We start from the raw sequence: 26,321 nt of genomic DNA, 5'->3' as shown, positions 1-26,321 counted from the left end.
CATTTAAGTATGTCCCAAATGTTACATGGGACATATTTATACTAAAAAATTTTAGGTCAGATTTGACTGGTGACCTGATTTATCTGGCTACCCTGGAGTGGGGATAGGAGTGGGGCCAGCCGGGAAAATAAGATCATTGAGGTATTAAACAAGATGATGTGTGTGAGGTGCCCAGAACATGGCAAGTGTGCTCTAAATATCCTGGAATCTCCTACAGCCTTGAATGCACTTTGTCTGTGTCCCCCTAGGAGGCTTCAGTTGATCCTCAGAGCTTCCCACCCTTTCCCACAGCTGCAATGAGAACGGGTGTGACATCGTGAGGAGAAGGGCAGCCCACGTGGGAATCTAGGTGCTGGTACCAGCGTCCCGGTCAGAGCTGGTGTGCCGGCCCCTCTGCTGGGCCGTGGTCTGCTTGTACCCTGGTGCTCTCTCACCTCGAGCACCCTGAGTTATCACGCCCTTTCTCCTAACAACAGAGAAGGTGCGCTCATCCCAGACTCAGTCACTCTGGGTTTGATTTTTGTGGCGCCATGGCCCTCGAAAACCATTCCCTGGGATGCATCAGGACCATCATTTCCCCAGTCGGTAGCAGCAAGGAACTTCTTTCTGGGCCAAGATTAATGACCCAAGCAGTCATCCTTTGCAGAGAGCAAAGGTGAAATGTAACTCTGGGTGGATGCCTGACATTTTGAAACAAAGGGGAAGGGGAAGGGGGCAGCAGATGAGGAGAAATAGCCTTTATATGTCTCCTGCAGGGTCATAAATCAGGGATGGGCAAGAGTGAATTGGATTTCTGCCAACAATTGAACTGATACCAGTTGCTGTGTTTTATCTTCAAACAATCTGGATAAAACATGCTTTAAAAATAAGAAGTGCCTGAGTTACATATTAGTATAGTAACTCTTACCAGTTTTATTTTTCCAAAGGAAGTCCAGTTTGTTTGGGGGAATTGTTACGTTTGTCCAAAAGAAAATATATACATTGCCCTAGGGGGGAGCCTCCTTTCCATCTAGCTGTTGTCAGGATGTAACATTAGAGACTGGGGAAAATGAAGAGACACTGGCAAAGTGTACAAACTTTCAGTTATAACATGAATAAGTTCTGAGGATCTAATGTGACCGTACTTCTGTATGTGCCACAGTGACGAGAGATAATGATTCTGCATTGTGTACTTGAAATGTGCTGGGTAGATCTTAAATGTGAGTAAATGTGTATTAACTTGATTATGGTAATCATTTCACAAGCTGTACACATATCTAACTGTCACGTTGTATACCTTAAATATATACATTGTATACCTTAAATATATACATTTTTAAACTGTCTACCCATACCTCAATAAAGCTAGAAAAATGAAAAGGGACCACACACTATTGTAAAGCAGTTCCAACACATTTCAAAAAACCACCAAGCATGATCTCCTTTCACAAGGAAATTAAGCTAGAAATCAGTTACAAAAGAACAAAACTCCACATATTTGGAAATTAGGGAATATAGTATTATGTTTCCAAAAAGTCACTTTTGAAGGTATTAGGCAAACTCTCTAATCTTGAAGGAATCAAAGAACAGGCTCTTTATAAATTAATTAAAGAAGCATTTGTCAAGTGACAATTCTTTGCCACATTTTGTACAAAAGATGAATAAGACATGGTCCCTGCCCTCCAGGAACAGACTTACAAATGAAGGACCACTCTCTATTGTGACTTTTCTCTGTGACAGGCACCATGGGACTTCACAGGATCCCAAGATAGCTCAGTGGGGGAAGTGAATACTTTTGAATGTGTCTATAAGAATTTACGAAGGATGGTCCTCTCTACATGGTTGCTAGAAGACTGAAGTTGAAGAGTTCTCCAAACTGACAAGGATGGGGAGGGGTTAAGATTCACAGATGTTGCACAGCAGGCAGCAAAGGATGGAAGGAGGCACTTCTGAGGAATGAGGAGGGAGAGGTGGGCAGGAACCCGGTGTTGGAGGGCCCTGTGGCCACACGAAAGAATCTAGGCTTGTGGAGAACCACTCAAGGACCAGTGGAGAATCACTGAGAGGTTTTAAGCTGTAAGTGAACTTGTGATTCAGTTTTTCTCGTGAAAAGCTCTTTTGAAGATACATGGAAGTTAGACTAGGCTAGGCAGTTTGGGAGCTGATTGAAAGCTCTGTTAAAGAGAGGTGGTATTCAAATAGCAAATGCCGATGAGGGAGCGGAGACAACTGTACACTGCTGATGGGAATGTAGATTGGTGCAGCCACTGTGGAAGACAGTGTGGCGATTTCTCAAAATACTGAAAATAGAAACACCATATGACCCAGTGATTCGAGTCCCGGGTATATATCTGAAGAAAACAAAAATGAAAATAATTATTTCGAAAAGATACATGCACCCCCAAATGTACACAGTAGCATTATTTACAATAGACAAGATATAGAAGCAACCTAAATGTTCATCAATAGGTGCATTGATATAGAAGATGTAGTATATGTACACAATAAAATACTACTAAGCCATAAATAGTGTTTTCCCATTTGCAGAGAAAGGCAGCTACTACATTATATCACTTATATGTTGAATCTAAAAAATTAAACAAACTAGTGAATATAACAAAATAGAAGCAGGCTCAGAGGGAACAAACTAGCGGCTCCCAGTGGAGAGAGGGAAGCGGGGAAGGGCAAGGGATGAGTAGAGTTTTAAGAGATACAAACCACTGTGTATAAAATAAATAAGCTACAAGGATATATTGTGCAGCAGAGGGAATATAGACAGTATTTTATGACAACTAAAAATGGAATGTAGCCTTTAAAGATTGTGAATCATGATGTTGTACACCTGAAACTTGTATAATATTGTACATCAGCTATACCTAATTTAAAAAATTAATATATGTTCATAGAAGAAAAAAGAGAGGTGACACTGAAATCGTGTAACAACAGGGCATTGCCCGGTCAGAGCAGAAGAAAGCCAAAGCAGTGGAGCCAGGTCCTGCCTGGAGCCCCTGCTGGGCCAGGCAGACCTTTCTGTCGCTGGTCCATGGAGAGGTCCACGGCGCAGGACCCAGGGCATAACTGTGACAGGCATGCTTCCCCATTGCAGCCGTGGACACGGCCCTGTGGACCCATGTCAGCTGCAGATCAGCCTGTGAGTGTGACCTGGCAGTGGATGAGGGCCTGGACTAAAGCAGAGGTGGAAAGAAAGAGGCAGACTTGGGAGAAATACAGAAAATAGCATCCTGTATCTCAGTGATTGACTAGACACAGGGATAGCGGGAAGTAGGGGCTGGCACCCACGTTCCTGGTCTGGAAGGCTGTGAGGAAGGAAGGTTGAGTGTCTCTTCTCGGGCTGGGATCTTTCTTAAACATCTGATGCCCATGAACATCAGGAACTTGAGATGATCAGTAGGCTCTTCTCGGGGCGGGATTGAGCTGGATGCAAGCGAGCAGTGTCCGGCTGTGGGGCTCATGGGGTGGACTCTCCCAAGTCATGCTTCCATCCAGTGTGCCTGGGAGCATGGTGTGATGTCCTCTTTCTGAGGTCCCCGGTCACTGTGATCACATGTGTTTCCTAGCCAATGCAAAGGGAATTTTTTCAACATTAATGACAAAACTCTAAGGGCCAATTGGGGCCTGAATCGTGAGCTAAGCAGCTGTTTCGCTTGTCGAGTGTTAAATGATTTGTTCTGGATGAGAGGCTATAAGGCAAGAAACAGGGCTAGAAAAACAGGAGCAGGTAGAGAGGCCAGCAGTTGCTGGAGATGTATGAGGGTGACCTTTGGCACCAGCAACAGAGAACACTCGGGCTGACCTCTGTTGTCATAACACGGGAAATATTACAACCCCTTCCTCATCCCCAACCAGGGGAGAAAAACTGTCTTCTAAGAATGGGTTCCTTGAGCATTTCTGTGCTCTGTCATTAAAAATCTGCTGGGAAGGAAGAGAGAGCTTTTGCTGATCATGAGCAAAATTTTGCTGACACCATGTGCAAAGAACAAAAGGAAATTTCCATCTGAAATAGAACAGGGGCCATGAAGTTGTATGTATGTTTTTCTAATTTTTTTAGGAAAAAAATAGTATTACAAGGACAACTAATTTGAAAGCAGATTGATTTGCTAATATAGGGAGTAGGTGTCACTTTGCTATGAGTTTTCTACCAAGCTTTGGGCACATGTATCAGTACAAACTGTGGTTTACAAGTTTGTTTTGTTATGTTCAGTTTAGAAAGTGCTCCATTTCTTACCATGGATCTATACTCAGGAGAGGTTTTCCTGTGACTTCATCTGGTACAGGCACCAGATCTTATAACCTTAGCCCCCTCGTGGGCTTTAGACTCTGTTAGTCTAATTTTCCGACCAACGTAATTCCCAATATTTATTTTTGTTCACCTTTTGGTTTCCTAAGACAATGTCTGTTCACAAAAGGAATATAGTTGATTTATTATTTGTCCATGAACATCAGCTTAGGTAAAAGTTTATGTATTAATATGTCTCTAAACATATACAGTTCCTTTTAAATAAATATTTATGTAAGTAAAATAGAGAAGGAAAGTTAATGTGTGCCTATATGTGCTATAAGGTAATAAATATGAAATATATTCAATGTGTATTTACAGAGTAATGAGCTGCCTTTATATGCATTTATGATATAAGCTTCATTTGTATATGGTCAAGATTTGACTATCCTATAGGCTATTGTGGTGTATATTTTTATGAAAATCTTTGATAAAATTTTAATTGACCTACATTATCATTATACTAGTACTATATTATTGTCTGTCTACAAAAGGAGATTCCAAAGGACCTTTGTTTGAAACAGACACATACTCACATCTCTCTCTCTCTCTCTCACACACACACACACACACACACACACACACACACACACAATGCTGTCAGGTTTTTTTAAGCCTTCGGACTTATTTCAGTCAGTGAAGCTTGGGAAGCATCACGCTTGAATGAGTCTTACATGCTTTTACCAGGAACTCTTTCTGGAAAGGTCCTCTCATTCTTTCTTTTCATCTTTGGCACACTCACAGCAGATACACCCTGAAAAATAAGCCCATGGATGTCTGTGTTGCAAAAGCCATCAGGAAGCTGACTTCTTCAAAAGTGCGCTTAGGATCACAAGCCAGACTCAGGAACCAGGGCCATGATCTAACTTCCTCCTGCTGTTTACCACTGGCTCTGTACATTCTAAATGGTAGGACCAGAGCTTGGAAATAGAGAAAACTAGTAGGAAAGGTCAGCTTGTTGCGTGGGCCAGCTCTTACAGATGGATCCCCTTGGGCCATCCCCCTCAAATGTGGAAATCCAGTTGAACTGACTCTCTCTTCTTAAAGGCATGATTATATACTGCAGGCAGACCCTAGCCAGGTCTGTGTGCGTGTGTATGTGTGTGTGTGTGAGTGTGTAAGACTGTTGTATGCATCCCTGTCGGCAATGGTGCTCATGCTATTACTGCTTGACACGTAACTGGCCTTGGCCTGAGAATTCAAAGTCAACCTACAAGTGGTTACAGTTCTAAAGATGAAAAGTCTGTAAGTATCATTTCCTTTCCTACTCAGAGACACTGGGGCACTTCCTCACTGCTCCCCGTAAATGAGCCCTGTGGTGCCAGTTGGATGCATCACAATCACAATTAACGTTAGTTTAGTTCTGAAAATGGTGTGAATGCTGAATAGTGTCATGACAGTCATTCTAGTTTCCTTGTCTTCTCTCTTCTCCCACAGGACCTTACATTTCAGAAAAACCAAAAGTTTGCAACTCTTTGAAAAGTTTTTTACCCCCTTTGGGTTAAAAGTAGTACAAGGTGATACAAAACTCAAAAATTAAATAATGCCAAAGCAAAAGGCCCCTAAGAGCTCCCACTCCCTATCTTGAATAGCCATGTAAAGTGGTTGGGTGTCTTTTCCTCCCACTTGTATTCTAGATATAATGATACAGTTTATGTGTATATAAAAGTGAAACCACTACTATTGACACAGTTTTGAAAAGAACTCACTGAGCAATGTAACTTGGACAGTTCCAAAATCAGTTCAGACAAATCTGCCCCATTCTTTGCCAGTAGTTATATGCTCTTCCATAGCATGGTTGTACCATAGTTTATTTAACTATTTCGCTCATCCTCACATTTTCCTGCCTCCACCCACTTTTTTTTAACGAATGAGAAAAATCTTTGCTGATATTGGCCACAAGAACTGTCCAGCTGCACCTGGTTAAATCTTACGATGTCACAGATGATGCTAGATGCATGACAGTCTAAGTTTCAAGCTGAGGACTAATGTTTCATGCTGATTAGATAGTGTTTATACTTTAAACCACTGACAGGTTAAGGGGATAACATTTTATTTCTATAATGATAAAAGCAGAAACTCATCTGATCCTTGTTCGCTTCCTGCGCTTATTGACCACTTGAGAAAAATGGATTTGGGAGCCACTTTTCCAAAGAGAACTTTAGTTGGCAATGTGCCTTGTGAGTTAACACCACTGACACATGAATATAAGTGATTTTATTCTTAGCTGTTGAAAAGTGATCTGACCTATAATATTTATTTTTAATAATATTAATAATAATGTTTTAAGAACATTGGATCTGTGTTTTATCCCTAAAGTCTACCTTGTTACCAAACACTGGATCATTGATCATATCAGATAACTAGCAACCAAATGTGAGTCAACAGAGTGGGTGCTAACTCACCCACGCTCAGGGAGAGAACCCAGAAAAGAACATGAAAGCCAGCGTTCTTCTCTACGCGCCCCACACTTCTGTCTTGGCATCTTGAAAGATTTCAGACGGTCAGGCAGCTGGGAAGGCAGCTGGTTTCTGCAGTCCCAGAGCGCATCAGCTTGAGCATGGTAAATGGCCTTGATTATCATGCAAGACACAGAACACTCATTAGTGCTGCATTGACTAGCGCGGTGCAGTCACTGCTTTCTGTAATACCCTAATTGAGGTCCTTCCTTGCATGCAATTTACATTATGTATAAAGAAATCCCTCAGTATGACATTTTAATAGGTATTTTTAAACAAAGTCCAGAGGACAATTAGAACCACCGTCTCTGCAAGAATTTTTTTTTTTTTTTGGGGGGGGTAAGACAAAAAAGGCATAGTGCCAACATGAAGAAAAGGATCCGTTTTACTAAGTGTGGCTGAATATCCTAAAGCAACAACCACTTTCCCAGTTGCATGTGGTTCATATCACGGTCTGTTCCTTCACTCCACGCTGATGGCTCCCCACTTCCTGATGTCTGTGGTTTGGGCTTTGCGTCCCTCGCAAATGCAAGTGTGACTCATCTTGAAATGGAGCTGGAGAGGAGGGGTCCTGAGAATTCATGGCTGAGGAGTTACGGCAGCCAGGGTCTCACTCCATTATTCTTTCATTCACGTTTAATCTTGATAGTGGTATTTTAGTTTTACAAAGCAGCTGCAGGGTCATTTCTCAAAAGCCTCACTCTGTCGGCCTCTCACTTAGGCCCCAGAAGGTCACCCGTCAGTCTCCCACTCCCCCAGTCCAGGGCAGATCCAGAAGGGCAAGGAGGGGTGAGTTCCTCTTCTGAGACTCACACTCGGGTCAAGGGCTCTCCTCCTCTCTCCAAGTCAGAGGACTGGCATGTAGTAGAAGAGAGTTGGGGGTCGGGCATGGCACAGTTAGTCTTGGCCAGTCTCACCTACTTCTTTGGTACTGATTTGAACTGTATCTCTCACTTGAATGTTAGAAGTTTAAGAATTTGCTCTCTGTGTTCACAAACCTGAATCAGACAAGAAATTTGGCTCTTAAGAGAAGACTCCTTGGGATTGATACCTCTGTCCCTTCTGTATGCCCTCTACCCTTTTCAGAGCCTGTTCTAGCATGAATCATACTATTTATCATGTCTGTTAACACATCCGCCTCCTCTTTTGGACTCTGACTCATTGAGGGCAGGGAATAAGTGTTAGCCTCCACATCTCAGCACTGTGACTGGCACATAGAGGCACTCAATAAAAGTATGAATGAATGAACAGAGAGTAAATTAAGGTATCACTAGACATCAGGGGAGTGCAAATTAAAACCATGATGAGATACCACTTCTCACATATAGAATGGCTCGAACTTACCCCCCCCCCAAAAAAAAAAAAAAACTAACAAAGAAGTGGTAGAAAGTGTGTGGAGCAGCTGGAACTCTCATACGCTAGTGGTTCGGTTCATTTCAGTTGCTCAGTCGTGTCCGACTCTTTGTGACCCCATGGACTACCGCACACCAGGCCTCCCTGCCCATCACCAACCCCTGGAGTTTACTCAAACTCATATCCATTGAGTCAGCGATGCCATCCAACCATCTTATCCTCTGTCGTCCCCTTCTCCTCTCGCCTTCAATCTTTCCCAGTATCAGGGTCTTTTCAAATGAGTCAGTTCTTTCATCAGGTGGCCAAAGTATTGTAGTTTCAGTTTCAACATCAGTCCTTCCATTGAACACCCAGGACTGATCTCCTTTAGGATGGACTGGTTGGATCTCCTTGCAGTCCAAGGGACTCTCAAGAGTCTTCTCCAACACCACAGTTCAAAAGCATCAACACTAGTGTTAGGAGGGTAAAATGGTACAGCCACTGTGGAAAATAGTTTGACAATTTCTTATAAAGCTAAGCTAATTAAATGACTTAATTTGCCTGCTTTTAGATATTTATCCAAGAGAAAGGGAAAACTTTGGGACACACAAAAACCTGTCTGAAATATTTATAACAGCTTTATTTATAATCCCCTAAAAATGGAGAAATTCCAACTGTCCTTCAGCTGGTGAGTGGGCAACCATATGAAATATTCATACAAATGAAATGTTACTGTGCAATGAAAAGGAGCAAGCTATTAATATGAGCAACAATCTGCACAGATGCCTTATGCTAAGTGTGAGAAGCCAGATTTTAAAAGATGCATATAATATAAATCCATTTATATGACATTGTGCAAAATTATAGGGATGGAGGACAGACCAATAATTGCCAGGGGTTAGGCTTTGAGGAGGGGTTGACTCCACAGGGGCAGCAGGAAGGAATGTTTCAGGGTGATGGAACAGTTTGTATCCTGGTTATGATGATGAGTACACGACGCTGACATTTATCATACTCACAGAATAATGCAGTTTAAAAAGTATGAATGAATTCTACTGGATACAAACTGCAAATTTAACTGAAAAAGTAAATCAGGGTTGTTTTGTTGTTCAGTGCAGATTCAGAAAAAAATGTTCAAAAGAAAACCTGAGTAACTAATGTCTTAGTAGCCTGCAGTGATCCTGTATATGTTCATGTATACATGCAGACACACAAAAGGGTATGCATGTGCGTGTGTGTGTGTGTGTGCATTTGCTTAACAAATATTTAAAGGATACTTCCTATGGACCAGGACTTGCTAAAAGCACTGAAGAGATATTGATGAACAACAAAAGCAGAATTTCTGCTTTCATGGTGTGGAAAGGGATAGACGGTAAACAAATAAACAAATCAGTGAATACACAGCTTTACATAATGGTAAGTGCTGTAGAGACAATAAGACCGGCCTTGAGGGTAAAAGTGGAATTGAGTGTTGGGGCCTCTCTGAAGAAATGACCTTCAACTGAGACCTGGAAAGTACAAAGGAGGCATCCACGTGTGCCTGCTCAGAGCAGTTCAGGCGCAGAAAATGTCAAATGAAAAGACCCTGAAGGGACTTCACTGAGGACAAGAAATACTGAACAGTCTCTCACTTCAACACTCTTAGAAAGGCTGGCTGACCTACAGCCACCATCCTTTCAATGCAAGGCTGGGTTTCCTAGGAAATAAGGCAAGGCCCTTAGAATGGAACTAAGCTTTGTGCATTCAAAGAGCTGGCAGCATGTTGGTGAGGTGGACCGAGGGGGTGAGGGAGACAGCAGCAGGTGAGCTCAGACACACGGGGAGACACGTTTCTGTTGGCTCCAGCACTTCTGAAATAGAATTCCTTTCTGTGAAGCTCTCAGATCCAATGTGAAGTGAACATGGTATGTTTTCTTAGTTCCATTATAGAATTTCCTCTGTATTTTGGATATTTGAGACGCTTGAACTTCTGCTACAGAAAACATTGAGAGTAGACATCCCCTCCCACAGTTTACGATGTAGTTAATTTAGCAGTCCACAGAGTCCTCATGTATTAAATTCCCGGAAAATGCTCATGAATCTAAGGCTGATGTCACATGTCATTGGTGTTTACATCATTTATAAACAGATTCCGTGTTTAGGAGTGAGCACAGACATGAGGACGGGGGGGTATAAGATTCCACCTCAGACCCCGGTGGAGAAGGTTCTGGCATATAGCTTCTGCTGCCGGGCCTTGAGGAACTCATGTCACCTTCAGAATCTCTCTTGGCCCCCAGGCAAACAGTGAATAATTACACTGCTCTCCTGGGGATGGAATGTAGACTATCTGACTTTTGCTCACAGCAGCCTTCCAAATACCAGGCATTGCAAAAATTAGAATTTTGCCTCACCATAATTCATCTCTGCCTCCATAAATCTCTTCTCTGTTTTCAATTAGATTTGATATGCTTCATTATTTCTCCTTTAGAATCATGGTTGGAATGTTGCTTTCAACCATTTTATATTCATTCAAGTATTGGTTTTCTTTGAGCTCTTGAAGAGATTTCTGTTGGTATCCCATTTGCTTGTTTTCCATATATTATAATAAAAAGCTAGTAATTTAAAATTCTCTTGATCTAGTGTACGGCATGTGTGTGTGGAAGCACTGGCAAACGCCCAGCGTGCGGGCAGGAAAGCACTGTCGCTCAGCAGGAGTCACCGAAAAGAGCTGTGTGGGAACGGTTAAGAGAAACCCACACAGAATAATAAAGCACCTTGGAGCCAGTAGCAGAAAGGCCTCCTGTACTCACTTGTGCCTCAGAGGTCAGGAGGAGAGTGGGGCTGCCAGAACCTGACAACAGACGTGGTTTCACGAGAAGGTTCCCAGGGACCAGCGCACACACTGTCAGACCTCCGTGCAGCCGGGGGAGGGGAGAAGGGAGTAAGGGGAACAAACATCCTGAGCCCTAATCCTGCCCTCTGTTCTCCTCCCAGTGCTTCCATTATTCAAACCCAACCGGAAGCTGATGGACAAGGCATCCAGTTGGTGTGGTCCACGGAGGGCCATTTCCTGGCTCACAGCAGAGATAAGGGTCCAGAGTAATCTGAAGGAGCAGACAGGGGATACCCAGCCCAGGAGTCTGCTGGAAAAGACACTCCCAAATTCATTTACCTTGGTCTTTGCAGCTTGCTTGTCCAGAAATATATACATGCACCTCCATCCCCAGCCCCAGCCCACTTTGACTGCAAGCACCTTTCTTCTGAGCACTGTTATTGGCCATCCTCAAGCTGAGCTGGTCACTGTGGCTAATGCCCAGATCAGCTCGTTCTCCTGGGGGTGGTAAGATTTGACCAGTCATCAGTCCAGGTGAGGACACTCGCCGTGACTGGGGTTGACCAGTCATCAGTCCAGGTGAGGACCCTCGCCGTGACTGGGGTTGACCAGTCATGAGTTCCAGGTGAGGACGCTCGCCGTGACTGGGGTTGACCAGTCATCAGTCCAGGTGAGGACGCTCGCCATGACTGGGGTTGACCAGTCATGAGTTCCAGGTGAGGACGCTCGCCGTGACTGGGGTTGACCAGTCGTCAGTCCAGGTGAGGACGCTCGCCGTGACTGGGGTTGACCAGTCATGAGTTCCAGGTGAGGACGCTCGCCGTGACTGGGGTTGACCAGTCGTCAGTCCAGGTGAGGACGCTCGCCGTGACTGGGGTTGACCAGTCGTCAGTCCAGGTGAGGACGCTCGCCGTGACTGGGGTCCTCGCCCTGCCTCACCCCTCCGTCTCCCTCTCCCAGGATGGAGCTTCAGCATGGGCTCAGCCTACCAGTTCCACAGCTGGAGAGTGTTCGTCATTGTCTGCGCGCTCCCCTGTGTCTCCTCGGTGGTGGCCCTCACGTTCATGCCTGAAAGCCCACGGTTCCTGCTGGAGGTAACATTCATCATCACAAATACTCAAGGAAGCCATAGACAGTGAAACAAGGTCCTTTTAATCCAAGGGGAGTATGTTTGCCTCTTCAGGAGGTACATTTTTCCTTCCTACTACAGATCGATGGAGGGTTTGCTTTCATGGAGACATGCTTTCAACAACCAGCATGTGAAAAGGCTGCCTCGTGGCCTGAAAGCGCTAATGTCCCTCCTCAAGCAAGTGGTTTCCCTCAGTGAAGAAACGCACCTTATTGTTTTATAAATGTCACACTTTTCCTTGAGCTGCTGCTACACTCAGGGTATCCAGGTAGTCTGCGTTTCCAGTGGGATGAACCTAAACCATTTGCCCTGTTGCACCCAGTGGGGTCTGACAATACCACATGGTTATTGGAAAATTGGGGAGCATGTGTGTTTCACCGCCTGGCCATTCACTGTCTACTCATATTTCTTAGGTTGGAAAACATGATGAAGCCTGGATGATTCTGAAGTTAATTCACGACACCAACATGAGAGCACGGGGTCAGCCTGAGAAGGTCTTCACGGTGAGTACTGCTGCTCAGAGAGTCCTCTACGCCAAAGGGCGAGAAACCTTTTCTGAAAAGACCTGGTCGTAAATTCTTCTCTCACTGCACCAGCCACTCGTTTCTCGATATCTCATACCGTTTTACCTGCTGCACTGCTGTTGTATGTGTTTTTCTTCTGCGTGGAATGGTCTTCCATCCTCCAGTTACAAAATGTATTCTCAACAGGAAAACTCATCTAAATTAATAAAAAATTGAATGCATGGTATTTTTTGGAAAGGACAGTATTTTTTTTTCCCCAGAACCTCCACCAAAATAAAAAAAAGTGGTTTTTAAATCCATTGATGTAGGCAACATATAGTTAGACCAAAAATGTCTTGTCTAAGTTAGGTTTAAAGGTGATATAAGCAAAATATTCAATGGTCTTATCAACAGTATCAGTTATAGTTCTTAAAATAAGTGAAATAGTTCCTGATTAGACAATCCCCTGACACTTATTGACTCATTACATTTTTAATATGAAATGGATTTTTTGTAATATGAAGGTATAATTCAGTCTGGCCTCTCACCAAATGATCACAGATTCTTAATTAATAAAAATGTTTTCTGCAGTGTACTGGAGGAACAAAGATCAATAATGGATGTCCACCATTGAGGACCTGGAATCCTTTAAGTGGACCCTTCTTTTGAGTAGAAGCACTAGAGAGGAAGAGTGTATTTAAACTAAAGGATCATAAGGCAAAAGGAATCTTGAGGTGTCATGTAGATGGTCAATGTCACCTAACTCGTCTCAGCCGGTTGAGAATAAACCCTCTACCCAAGATTTCTGAGAAGATGCCTCTGTAGAACCTCATCGCCCTGCTAACCTGCTTATTCTTCCAGAAGGTCTGAGTTACCAAGTTCATTCATGACCATCCACGTTAATCTGACTGTATAAAGATTAGGTGGGAATAAGATGGGACCACTCTAAAAGAATGGGTCATCTCAATCATTTATGGGTGACTTCCAAAGTCATTACAGGATTCCACCATGACACATTTGATTTTTTTCTTATTATATCTACAACACGGTGAATCCACATGCCTTCCTCAAAGGTCGTCTTCCTGTGTACCTAATTTGAATGCTGTTTTTTCAGGACGTTGTTTGCAGCAAACTTCTCTTTTAAGTCATTCACATTCTCCTTAGCTGATCTCAGCTACTTCCCAGATCTTTTTCTCCAAATGGACAATCTGAGCTCCAGACATACATGTTGAAGGGCTTTGTGGCCATACTCCTGTGTACTAGAGGCCCTTCAAATTCTGAATTTCTAAATCTAAACTTCTCACCTGAAGAGTCTCCAAATCTCTTCTTTGTCCGAAGACTTATCAGCAAGTGCCACCAGCACCACCAAAACTAGACCCCTGAAAACTATCCTATTTCTTTCTTTCCTTTATCTCTCTTATGTCCAAAAAATCCAGTCTATCTTATTATTCTCCATCCTAAATATCTCTCATCATTGTCTCTTACTTTCTACCCTTATTGCCACTGATTTGGTTCAGCCCTCCCTACTCTCTGCCCTTGCACCATGCTTCAGGAATCACAGAGTCATTGCAGTTTCCAACACAGTCTTTTCTCTTACACCTGTGGGTGTTTGCGTGTCATATTCCTCCCCCTTGGAATGCCCTGCAAATAGCTGATACACATGGCAAATGACATGCTTCTCCGTAATCTCTAGCTCAAGTTCCACAGCCCATCAAGTCTTCTCTGTCGCTCCCAGGTCAGCTCGGGTGTTCTGTACAGTATGTCTCTCCCATCTGATGTAGATTTCCACTGGGATACTTTCTAATTTATATGGTAAATGCTTAGAGAGCACGATGCTTTAGGATTGCATCTCCTGGGTCCAGTACCAGTCCTGGCTCCCATGGGTGCCAATGAAAGAATGTACAAGCAAACAAACATTAATGAGTGGAGAAGAAGGCTCTCAAAAGTAATATATTGAGTCAAAATGGCCTTCATCAAAAAAACACAAATAACAAATGTTGGTGAGAATGTGGAGAAAAGGGACCCTTTGTACATTGTTGGTGAGAAATGTAAATTGGTGAAAACACTGTGGAAAACAGTAGGGAGATTCCTCAAAAAACTGAAAATAGAACTACCATATGACCTAACAATCCCACTCCTGGGTATACATCCAAAAAAACTCAAAAACATTAATTTGAAAAGATACATGAACCCATGCAACCCATTGTTCACAGCATTATTTATAATAGCCGAGATATAGAAGTGGTCTAAGTGTTCATTAGCAGACGAATGGATAAAGAAGATGATATTATAAACAGTAGAATATTACTCAGCCATAAAAAATAATAAAATTTTGCCATTTACAGCAATATGGATGAACTTGGAGGGCATTGTGCTGAATGAAATAATTCAGACAGAGAAAGACAAACACTGTGTACCACTTTTATGTGGAATCTAAAAAAAAACAGCAACCTAGGGAATATAACAAAACAGAAATGGGCTCACAGACATAGAGAACAAACTAGTGGTTGCCAGTGGGGAGAAGGGGGAGGAGAGGAGAGGAACAGGAAAGGGGTAGGAGGAGAAAAAGGAATTCCTATTATGGGATTATATGAAATCATCTTCGTGAAACTTTTGAAAATTGTAAAACACTATAGAATTCAATGAATCTTTTATTCAGTACAAAAAAGAATTTGTCGTTCAGTCGCTAAGTCATGTCCAAGAATTTGTTGTTCATTCGCTAAGTCATGTCTGACTCTTTGCAACCCCATGGACTGCCTCATGCCAGGCTTCCATGTCCTCTGCTATCTCCTGGAGCCTGCTCAAGTTCATGTCCATTGAGTCAGTGATGCTATCTTAAAAAAAAAAAAAAAAGGGAATACCCCTGTGATTTAAAAAGAAAACAAAACTCTAGAGTGCCTCAAAATAATGAATGATTTGTAGCTGACCCTATTTGGAATCCTGCTTTTAACTCAGACATCATCGTCACTAAATACAGACATCTTTGTTTACATAACCAGGGAGAGGCTACTGCCCATCTGGTATAATTTGAAAGATCCCAAGGGTCCTCAAACCTCTGTCAAAAGCCAGTCTTGGTACCTGGATTTGTGCAGTGGAAGTACTGCTTCAGTTGTTGGTAGTCTCTCCAGAAAGATCTATTCAGATATTATCCCTGGGAGTGATAGCATGTGTGCACGACTCTGTGTCCTCTCTCAGGTTCGTCAAAAGCAGGTAGATTTTGACTAACAAGGTAAGATGGGATAGGTCCATAAAGGAAAAATGCTTCCCATTTTTCCCCCCTCTTTTCAGGCTTCATTCTCCGTGCTGAAAGTATTGCTTCTCCTGACCCTTGGCTTTTTTCCTTAGGAAAAGGAGGCTAGCTTAAGTCATGGATACAGGCTGTACGTCCATCATTTGTTCCCTTTCTGTCACTGAAGAGTCAGTGTTGATGCTTGCAATTTAAACTCATTCATTGGACCTCACCTTAAGGTCACCTGTGGGTGTTTGCTGACTAGTCACTGTGGGTTTGGGCTTCCCAGGTGATGTGAGGGATAAAGAATCTGCCTGCTAATGCAGGAGACATGGGTTTGATCCCTGGGCCAGGAAGATTTCCTGGAGGAGGAAATGGCAGCCCACTTCAGTATTCTTGCCTGGGAAATCCTATGGACAGAGGAGCCTGACAGGCTACAGTTCATGGGGTTGCAAAGAGTCAGACATGACTGAACACACACTATTTGGCTGTGAGAGAAGGAAGAGAGAGTCAGGAATGGAAGTGACATGGGAAAGCTCTAAGAACTCTGTTTAGGGGTCAAATTCATCAAGTAAGTAGGTTCCTAAAAAAGGTGTGTTGAGTCACTTTTGTCTAGGCAAAGTAATTCTTAATCCACAAGTGACTCTATCTGGAGTTTTATCTGCTAGTGTGTGCCTTTAAGTTGATTTTATTGAGATGGAGTTGGTTGCCAGTGCTGTGTTCATTTCTGCTCTACAGCAGAGGGGTTCAGTTATACATGCACATGCCTTCTTTATCACATCCTTTTCCATTACGGCTTTTCACAAGATACAGTCCCCTGTGCTGCGCAGTCGGACTTTGTTGTTTATCCATTCTCTTTGTCATACTTTGCTAATCCCAAACTCCCAATCCTTCCGTCCCCACCTCCCAGTGTGTGCCTTTGTAGTCGTGATTCAGAGAAGGGCATTTTGTTTCATTTAATTCCATTACTACGTGCTCTTCCCTCTCTTCTTTATGGTATTCATCCTCTCATTCATTCTTTTTTCAGTTCTTTTAGGTGCCTTTGAGTCTGCACACTGACACCACTGGTCTCATATTTATGGATACCTGCTTATGTATCAAACACCTGCTTCCTTTTTGTTGGAGTCAGCTTTCACTCCTTTAAAAACAAATTGTAAGCCTAAACTCTACAACCTCAGAGATGAGAACTCAGCACTTTGCCCTCTGTTGCGCCTTACAGGTAAACAGAATCAAAACCCCCAGACAGATAGATGAACTGATTGAAATTGAGAGCGACACGGGAACGTGGTACCGGAGGTGCTTTGTTCGCGTCCGCACGGAACTGCAGGGAGTAAGTACTGAGCCCGCCCTGACTCGTGGCCCAGCTTGTCTCTTGGGGTTACTTAGAAACAGGGTTGACAGAATCCGCCCCGTGAGTGGGGTTCCTCCCCCTCCTGCCCAGGGCACCTGACTCCTGGTGTGGGACCAGGTAATGGGATCCCCTTGCGATCAGTGGGGTAGCCAAGACGTTGCTTTTTGGGGGGAGGGATGGTGTGAAACAAGGAGTCCCTACCAGTGACGGGGTACACCAACATCTCGAGTCACTTTGTCTGTTGGAAGCTGATAAATACAAATCCCAGCATTTCGTTTCCTGTAGCCTTTAGCTTTTACATTTTAAGTGCAAGTGAATCCAGCCCAAAGAAAATGCAACATTTTTTTATAATTTGTCAGAGGGGGTTGTTTGGGAAGTAGAGTTGCCTAGGGATTGGCATAAGAAAACTAACTCTCTGATATTTCACAGATTTGGTTGACTTTTATGAGATGTTTCACCTACCCAGTCAGGGAAAATACCATAAAACTCACGATTGTGTGGTTCACGCTGTCCTTTGGGTAAGTGATCCTTACATTTTTGGTGAATGAAATCTTTAAATTTCCATATTGTAACTCCCAACCTCGCTGCTTTCTTCTCTTATACTGTGTGATGCTGTTAACTCTAGGGTTTTTTTTTTTTTTCATTTTAGATTTGCTAACAGTTACAGTTTTTATCAAGCAATCATTTTATTTATGTTGTCATAAAGCTGGGGTGGCAAAACCAACAGTGTTTGGAAAGTTCTATGAGACCAAGGACGATTTGCTCCCATGATTTCTCCACTCTCTCCTCATTGGCGGAGCCCATCCCCGCTGGCCTCTTTGTTCTTCCTCCAATGTGCCAGAACTTTCTTGAACATGTCCCATCTCGGGTCTGTGCCCTGCCCCCAGACGGGGACCAGCTCATTTCTCTCCTCCTTTGAGGCTTTCCTCCTATGCCGCCTTCTCAGTGATACCCCCCCCCAAGTACCTATTTAAAACTGCAGCCTATTTAAACCTATTTAAATCTCAGTCCCCTTCAGATTCCCTGTTCCCTTCTCAGCTTTATTATTCCCCATTGTACCTTCTGTCATCTTCTAATAGACAAAAAGCTTTTTCATTCTGTAGGAATAAAGAAAGCTCTGTCTTCCTCCTCTGGAAGCTCTGTGGGAACAGGGATTTTAAACTGTTTTTCTCACTGATATATGGCCCTGGCACAAAATAAGTGCTCAATAAATAGTTGTCATAGCTTCCCAGGGGGCTCAGTGGTAAAGAATCCTCCTGCCAATGTGGCAGACAAATCTGAATGCAGAATTCCAAAGAATAGCAAGGAGAGATAAGAAAAGACTTCCTCAGTGATCAGTGCAAAGAAATAGAGGAGAACAATAGAATGGAAAAGACTAGAGATCTCTTCAAGAAAACTAGATATACCAAGAGAATATTTCATGCAAAGATGGGCACAATAAAGGACAGAAATTATATGGACTTAAGAGAAGCAGAAAATATTAAGAAGAGGGGGCAAGAATACATAGAAGAACTATACAAAAAAGATCCTCATGACCCGGATAACCACGATGGTGTGATCACTCATCTAGAGCCAGACATCCTGGAATGCAAAGTCAAGTGGGCCTTAGGAAGCATCACTATGAACAAAGCTAGTGGAGGTGATGGAATTCCAGTTGAGCTATTTCAAATCCTAAAAGATGATGCTGTGAAAGTGCTACACTCAATATGCCAGAAAATCTGGAAAATTCAGCAGTGACCACAGGACTGGAAAAGATCAGTTTTCATTCCAATCCCAAAGAAAGGCAATGCCAAAGAATGTTCAAACTACCACACAATTGTACTTATCTTACATGCTAGCAAAGTAATGCTCAAAATTCTCCAAGCCAAGCTCCAACAGTATGTGAACTGTGAACTTCCAGATGTTCCAGCTGGTTTTAGAAAAGGCAGAGGAACCAGAGATCAAATTGCCAACATCTGCTGGATCGTCGAAAAAGCAGGAGAGTTCTAGAAAAACATCTACTTCTGCTTTATTGACTATGCCAAAGCCTTTGACTGTGTGGATCACAAAAAACTGTGGAAAATTCTGAAAGAGATGAGAATGCCAGACCACTTTGCCTGCCTCCTGAGAAACCTGTATGCAGGTCAAGAAGCAACAGTTAGAACTGGACATGAAACAGTAGACTGGTTCCAAATGGGAAAAGGAGTACATCAAGGCTGTATATTGTTACCCTACTTATTTAACTTATATGCAGAGTACATCATGTGAAATGCCAGGCTGAATGAAGCACAAGCTGGAATCAAGATTGCTGGGAACAGTATCAATAACCTCAGATATGCAGATGGCACTACCCTTATGGCAGAAAGCGTAGAACTAAAGAGCCTCTTGATGAAAGTGAAAGAGGAGCGTGAATAAGTTGACTTAAAACTCAACATTCAGAAAACTTAAGATCATGGCATCTGGTCCTACCACTTCATGGCAAATAGATGGGGAAACAATGCAAACAGTGAAAGACTTTATTTTCTTTGGCTCCAAAATCACTGCAGATGGTAACTGCAGCCATGAAATTAAAAGACACTTGCTCCTTGGAAGAAAAGCTATGACCAACCTAGACAGCATATTAAAAAGCAGAGACATTACTTTGCCAGCAAAGGTCTGTCTAGTCAAGGCTATGGTTTTTCCAGTAGTCGTGTATGGATGTGAGAGTTGGACTATAAAGAAAGCTGAGTGCCGAAGAATTGATGCTTTTGAACTGTGGTGTTGGAGAAGACTCTTGAGAGTCCCTTGGACTGTAAGAAAATCAAACCAGTCAATCCTAAAGGAAATCAGTCCTGAATATTCACTGGAAGGACTGATGTTGAAGCTGAAACTCCAATACTTTGGCCACCTGATGTGAAGAACTGACTCACTGGAAAAGACCCTGATGCTGGGAAAGATTGAAGGCAGGAGCAGAAGGGGATGACAGAGGATGAGATGGTTGGATGGCATCACCAACTCAATGGACGTGAGTTTGAGTAGCTCTGGGAGTTGGTGATGGACGGGGAGGCCTGGCGTGCTGCAGTCCATGGGGTGGCAAAGAGTCGGACTTGACTGAGCAACTGAACGGAACTGAATGCTGGAGACAAGGAGATGCAAGTTCAGTCACTGGGTCAGGAAGATCCCCTGGAGGGGAAATGGCAACCCACTGCAGTATTCTTGTCTAGAGAATCACATGGACAGAGGAGCCTGGCAGGCTACACTCCATAGGGTCACACAGAGTGGAGACAGCTGAAGTGACTTAGCATGGACACGTGCAAGTGCCTACTATGTGCTAAACACTGGCTAGCTCCAAAGCAAAAGCAAAACAAACGTCTTGCTCTTGAAATGTGAGCAGTTATAGGATAGTAGCTGTGGTTTATTTTGTTTACTTACCTGTTACTGACCACATTTTAAGCTTTATGATTTCCTTATAAAGTCCATGAAACTTCAAGCAATGTGTAGCATTCAGTGGCTATTCAGTAAACACTGGCTGAATAAATGAAAACTAGCAGAAACTCCTCCATGTTATTGATGATGAATGTTCCAGGGTGTCATGCTTCCCTCATCGTTGCCATTTTTGAAGATTTGTGTCCTCGGATATGAATAGAGAGCCCTGCAGAGTTGCTGCCTCCAGAATCATTTCATATTCAGTGGCCACCACTCACACCCCTTGCAGTAATTATTTCATGATCTATGGAATCCTAGGCAGAGATGTTTCAGGAATCCTGATGACTATGCTGATGATAAAAACAATTTGGTCTTTTGAGCACTCGCTATGTGCTGGGTATTTTGCATTCCATTTAATCCAAGCAGTTACCCAGAGAGGTGGTTACTCTCATCATTCTGGCATTAGAGATGGCAGGTAACGATGCTTTGATAACTTGCCCAAGATCACGTGGCTGGTAAGTGGCAAGGCCAGGATTTTAAACCTAGCTTGTCTATCTGCACAAGTGATTCTCATAACCACATCTTCCCCTGTGTAGCTCAGTGTAACGGGATAAATCAGAGCAGTGGTTCTTGAACTTGAGTATCAGAAGAGTTCCTTTGAGGACTCCAGCCCACAGTTTCTGATTCAGCAGGTCTGGATGAGGCCCGAGAGGCTGCATTTCTAACAAGTTTCCAGGTGATGCTGACGTTGCTGGTCCAGGGACCCTGCTTTGGGTGGGAAGCACCAGTTTAGAGCCACGTTGTCCAGTGAAGATATAACATCAGCCATATGCTTCATTTTAAATGTCCTTGCGGTCACATTTAAAAAGGGGTGAAAGAAAGGAAAAGGAAACCGGTAAAACAAACTTTAATAATATATCTTATTTCACTAATTTTGTCCAAAATATTATCATTTCTTGACATTTAGTCAATATGATTAATGACTTAATTTTACATTTTCCCCATACATATGTCTCATTTGGACTGGCCACATTTAACTGCTCATACCTGTGGTTAGTGGCTACTGCTCTGAAGATCATGGCAGCGTGGCTGAGTTGTAACCTGTTAGAATAACATACTAGAGGTGAGAGGTAGAAAGTGGGCAATAACCTGGCTTTTCCAATAAATACTTAAATTGCCTTTTCCCCAACCCTGAACCTCAGGGGCATGGGCTATGCCCCCAGGCTAACAGGACCACAGTAGTGAAAGAACCAAGAAAAATCATTCATTAATAAAGAGGTCATTCTCTAAGGGCCCTCACAGTTTGGGGATGCCAGGAGTTTGTAGCTCGAGACTAGGAGATGGGGCTTTTCAGTGCAGCCTAAGGGGATGAGGAGAAACCTCCGGGCCAGGGTATGCCTGTGTAGGATGGAAGTCTTACACATGTCTCTTCCCCAAGGAAGGACTCCGGACCTGGGATTCTCCAAGGAAACCCAGGCCATCCCTCTAGCTTGATTCCTGCAGACCTGTGATGAGGAGGGGCCAATGAGATTCCTGTTTGATGACCCATAATGCTCAGGGACGGGGGTGGGAGTGGGGGGAGTGGGGCACAGTCCTAATTAACCGTGCTTCTCCGGGAACCGCTACCTCTCTGAAAATAGCAGGGAGATGGTCATGGCCACGAGAGTGCCAGCGCCTTTAGAGACACCTTTAGAGCGTGCACCCGCTGGGTCTCCAGGTGGCGGCCGTGGCCACAGCTCCGGCAGCAGCCCCAGGCGAAGTGACGGGAAAGATGGTTTCTCTGTGATATGGAATCCTGAAATGTAACCATTCTTAAAAAAGGATCAAGCTCTGAGCCTTTGGAGTGGGAGTACTGACTCCAAGACTCTAGACTACCAGAGAACTAACCCTAGGGAGTATCAAAATAGTGAGAACTCACACAAAGGATACCACTTAGATACAAGACCGGGCATCACCCAACCACCAGAGGCAGGATGCCTTATCTAAACAACAAACAAAATAAAAATACAAACCCAGTCATCAGCGGACAGGAGTACCACCTCACTCAGCCTCGCCCATCAGAGGAAAAACAAATAAATGAAAAAACCCAGCACAAATCTCACCCTATACGAAGCTTACACAAACCACTGGACCAACCTTAGGAGAACAGAAACCAAAAAGAATTCAACCTTGAAGGCTGGGAAAAGGAGACCTCAAACACATTAAGTTAAAAAAATAATAATAATGAAAAGGCAGAGAAATACTACACAGATGAAGGAACAAAATAGAAACACAGAAGTCCAAAAAAATGAAGAGGAAATAGACAAACTACCTGAAAAAGAATTCAGAATAATGATAGTAAAGATGATCAAAAACGTTGAAAGCAAACACCTTTACAAACCCACATTTCTTTGTCTTTGCAGGTACTACGGATTATCTGTTTGGTTCCCCGATGTCATTAAACATCTGCAATCGAATGTGTTGAAAAACATAGATGAACCAAAAGTGAAATTTTCAGATGCAACTATTAACTTTACAATGGCAAATCAGATTATTACCGGAATGGAATGCGACAATGGCAGGTCCAGAAACTTTTAAATCATTTAATTTCCTACCTCATCTTAAAAATGTATTTCTTATTTGCCTTCATGACACTAAATATGTGTTCAGTTTGTACATGTGGTCATTTTCAGACTGAATTCAAATGCTTCCAAATGGCCTTTAAAGAAAAGATACACATATATCAGTTAATTCACTTAAATTACTTCTTAAACTGAGCTACTTCCTGTTTGTAAAGAAGTGGAATTGACTGGTGTGACAAGAAAATTCAGAGAGGTCTTGGGAAGCGAGCAAAATAAGTTATGGAAGGGAAGAGTGAGGATTATGAGAAAATAGGTTATAGCATTATTTAATTCAAAGAGGAAATCTGACATGTAATCTTATGCCTGTTTTCTGTCTCTGGAAAAGGGGGCTATTCTTCAGAATACTTTCCTTCTGCACTATGCTGGCTCAAGAATTGGGGTTAAGTTGTATCAGAGAAAGTTTCAGTTAAAGAATGGGAATGATTTTCCAAAGTTAAAGGCTTTGACAATAGGAGATAAGTTAGCAAAGGACTTTTTTGAGTATGGAGTGTGGAACTCCTCGTGATGCGGGAGAACTGATTCAAGAAATGGTCATGGTTTATCTTTTCGGAGATGGAAAGGGGCAGACAAGGCCCTCGTTTCTACCCATTATTTGTTATGTAAGCAAATGGTTGCTGGTATAAGTTTCTATTGGTTTACATCATTTTTAGGAAATTCTCCCAATTTAAAAAGAGATCAAAGTAAAAATCTAACATAATTGACAAAAGTTTCTCTGGGCAAAAACCAGTTCGGAAAGATGAAAAATAATTCTCTGGGATGCTTATGGTTTGTGTAATGAAAAGGAGAGTTACCACTGGGAGGTAACTGTATGGATTGGCGATTCACTGGGAGGCCTGATCCACAGAGGATCACCTTTACTCTCCCTCATAACATACTGACTTGAATCTGTACTTGTTTTTCCACAGAAATCTTGGAGTCAAGTGCTCTATAATTCTAGGTTGAAAATTGACCTCATTATTTAAAAATTATTGTAATCTCATTAGAAATTTCTAGTATGTCATATTTTTTAAAAAAGGTTCTAAGCTGGCCAATCATGGAGAAATTTTTTACTTTGGCAATATAATGATTAATAATTTTAATAATATTAAAATCCTTGTAAAGCCTATAAGTTTATTTGTGAAGGTGATAGAAAAAAATTGTTTTTGTCTTTCATGGAAATTTGAAATACCACTAACTCACTCATTTTTTAAAAATAGTTTTCCTATTCAGCATTCTAAACTGGCAATTCTTTATATGCTGATGAGGAGTGACCTCTGAAGTAGACTCAGAACAAAGCAAGGTGTGGAACAGTGTCTTCTTTGCTAGCACCCTGTACGCAGAGTGCTCCCCGAGGAGCATACAAGAAAATGACAACCGCGGTCCTCTCTGGGAAAAGAACTGGATAGCTTGAGGATGGGAGGGAAGAGACTTGTCTTTTCCTTTTTGAATATTCTGAATTGTTCTCCATGTGTATTCTATGCAGATAGCATCCACTGGAAAAAAATAATAATAGTTGTTTCCCCTTTCCAAATGCAGTTTCATTTCAGAAAATTAGTGATCGTCTTAAAATGTGCCGTGATTTATCCTCCTTCTGTAGATAGATTTATGGCTTAGGTGATTTTACTCTGAACTCCTAGAGTAGGGAGTTAATTTTTTAAGGAGGTTGGTCTCATAGACACTTAGTGCCTTCTGAGCTGACAAATGCAGTCTGGCATTAGAGCGAGGATGATTTTTAAAATCTCACTGGTGAATTACTTTTAAGTCATCTTCCTTGCCTAGGAGGATTGGTCCCTTTCTGCTCTCATAACACTGGTAGTTGGTGTATTAACTTCTTCCCCAGTTGAGCAAGCATCTCTTCTCAATAACTGGTGAAGGATACATTCACAGTCTCTTAATAAATTACCAAGACACATTGATGGATATGTATACATGTCTCCCAAGGGTCTTTATCAACAATATCCAAACCATAAACTCTTCTAAGATGTCAGAATGATTATGCCTATTATCATCTCTACCTTCCCTCTTGCATCACCCAAAAATGAATTGGGGCAAGTTTCATCATTCTACCATTTCCAAAAGTAGGCTGAGCTATGGTCATTCAGCTTGGTTTGAGGAATACCTCTTGGCGCCGAGAAGAAAAATATTCTTGGAAACGACTGTGAGCTCTGAGTTTCTTGACTCCTGAGATAATCATTCCTCACATAAGTGATTCTCCCATCCTCTCTTCAAGATAACTGGAAGTCCCTACACTAGAATAAAGAACCTTTGGGTTATCAGCTTGGGAAATAGACATTCATTAAAAGGAAGCATGGGAGCGCATGCTCAAGTTAGAGCTATAACCCCAAGTAGAGAAGTTTCAAATAAAGGCCTATGTGAAGGAGCAAGAGAGAGGATAGGATTACAAAACAAAGAATCGGTAGCCACAGGTAACCTCCAAACTCAATGCCTTCAACTGTATACCCCACAAACACCCTTTACCAACATTGCTGAAAGCTACATGAAGCTATTTCGGATGCCATCTCTTTTTCTGGTGGAAAATAATATTGGGAAACAGTGAGGTAGCCAAAAGGACAGGCTCCATGAGGAAGAGGGGGGAAAGCTAAGAGTTTAGAAAATCCAGAAGCCACTGTCCTTTTTAATTAAGAGAGTCCATAGTGGAACCTCAGGTAACCCTCTTCAGTATTCTTTCCTGGAGTGTCCCATGGACAGAGGAGCCTGGTGGGCTACAGACCATAGTGTTGCAGAGTCGGACACAACTGAAGAGATTTAGTACAGCCCGTAGTGGAACATCACATCTCTAAATCTGTTTGACTTAACTTTGAACCCTGATAGACACACTCATTGACACAAATTTTTTGTCTGTGCTGGACAGATTCGCAGGGATCAGGTTCAAATCCATAACTTTCAAAAATTCAGTTTTTAAGTCCTGCACCTTTGAGGATGTGACTTCAGTCAACACCTACTTCAAGAACTGCACATTTATTGAAACTGTTTTTAACAAAACAGGTAAGTGTGCCACTTAACCCTGCCTGGATCCTCTTCACAGCCCTAGTTCTTGGCAGAAACGTGATACCTATTTGGTGATAGATGTGGGCAGACGCTTATGGGGAAGTGAAGATTGAAGTACAAATGAACAAACTCCCCCCATCAGGTTGGATCAAAGCTGAGCTTGTAGTGACTGTTTTTGTCGGATTTAATGCAGTTGGAACAGGCTGAGCTCAAAGTTGGTGAAAAAAATAGTCCTGT

General features: G+C 42.6%; 1 protein-coding gene across 1 annotated transcript in view; it reads left to right on the top strand.

Moving 5' to 3' along the window:
- SV2C (synaptic vesicle glycoprotein 2C) overlaps positions 1-26,321 on the top strand; it is a 209,659-nt gene that overhangs the window by 160,739 nt on the left and 22,599 nt on the right. The window contains exons 5-10 of the mRNA XM_043920549.1: positions 11,840-11,973; positions 12,422-12,511; positions 16,960-17,070; positions 17,521-17,609; positions 22,878-23,036; positions 25,948-26,081. Of these exons, the coding sequence (XP_043776484.1) occupies positions 11,840-11,973; positions 12,422-12,511; positions 16,960-17,070; positions 17,521-17,609; positions 22,878-23,036; positions 25,948-26,081 (717 nt within the window). The remainder of the gene's footprint in view (positions 1-11,839; positions 11,974-12,421; positions 12,512-16,959; positions 17,071-17,520; positions 17,610-22,877; positions 23,037-25,947; positions 26,082-26,321) is intronic.

This window comes from Cervus elaphus, chromosome 12 (assembly GCF_910594005.1).
Source record: "Cervus elaphus chromosome 12, mCerEla1.1, whole genome shotgun sequence".
NCBI classification, from domain to species: Eukaryota; Metazoa; Chordata; class Mammalia; order Artiodactyla; family Cervidae; genus Cervus; species Cervus elaphus.
The sequence above is the reverse complement of the archived record's forward strand: the minus strand, read 5'-3'. Positions and strand labels throughout refer to the sequence as shown.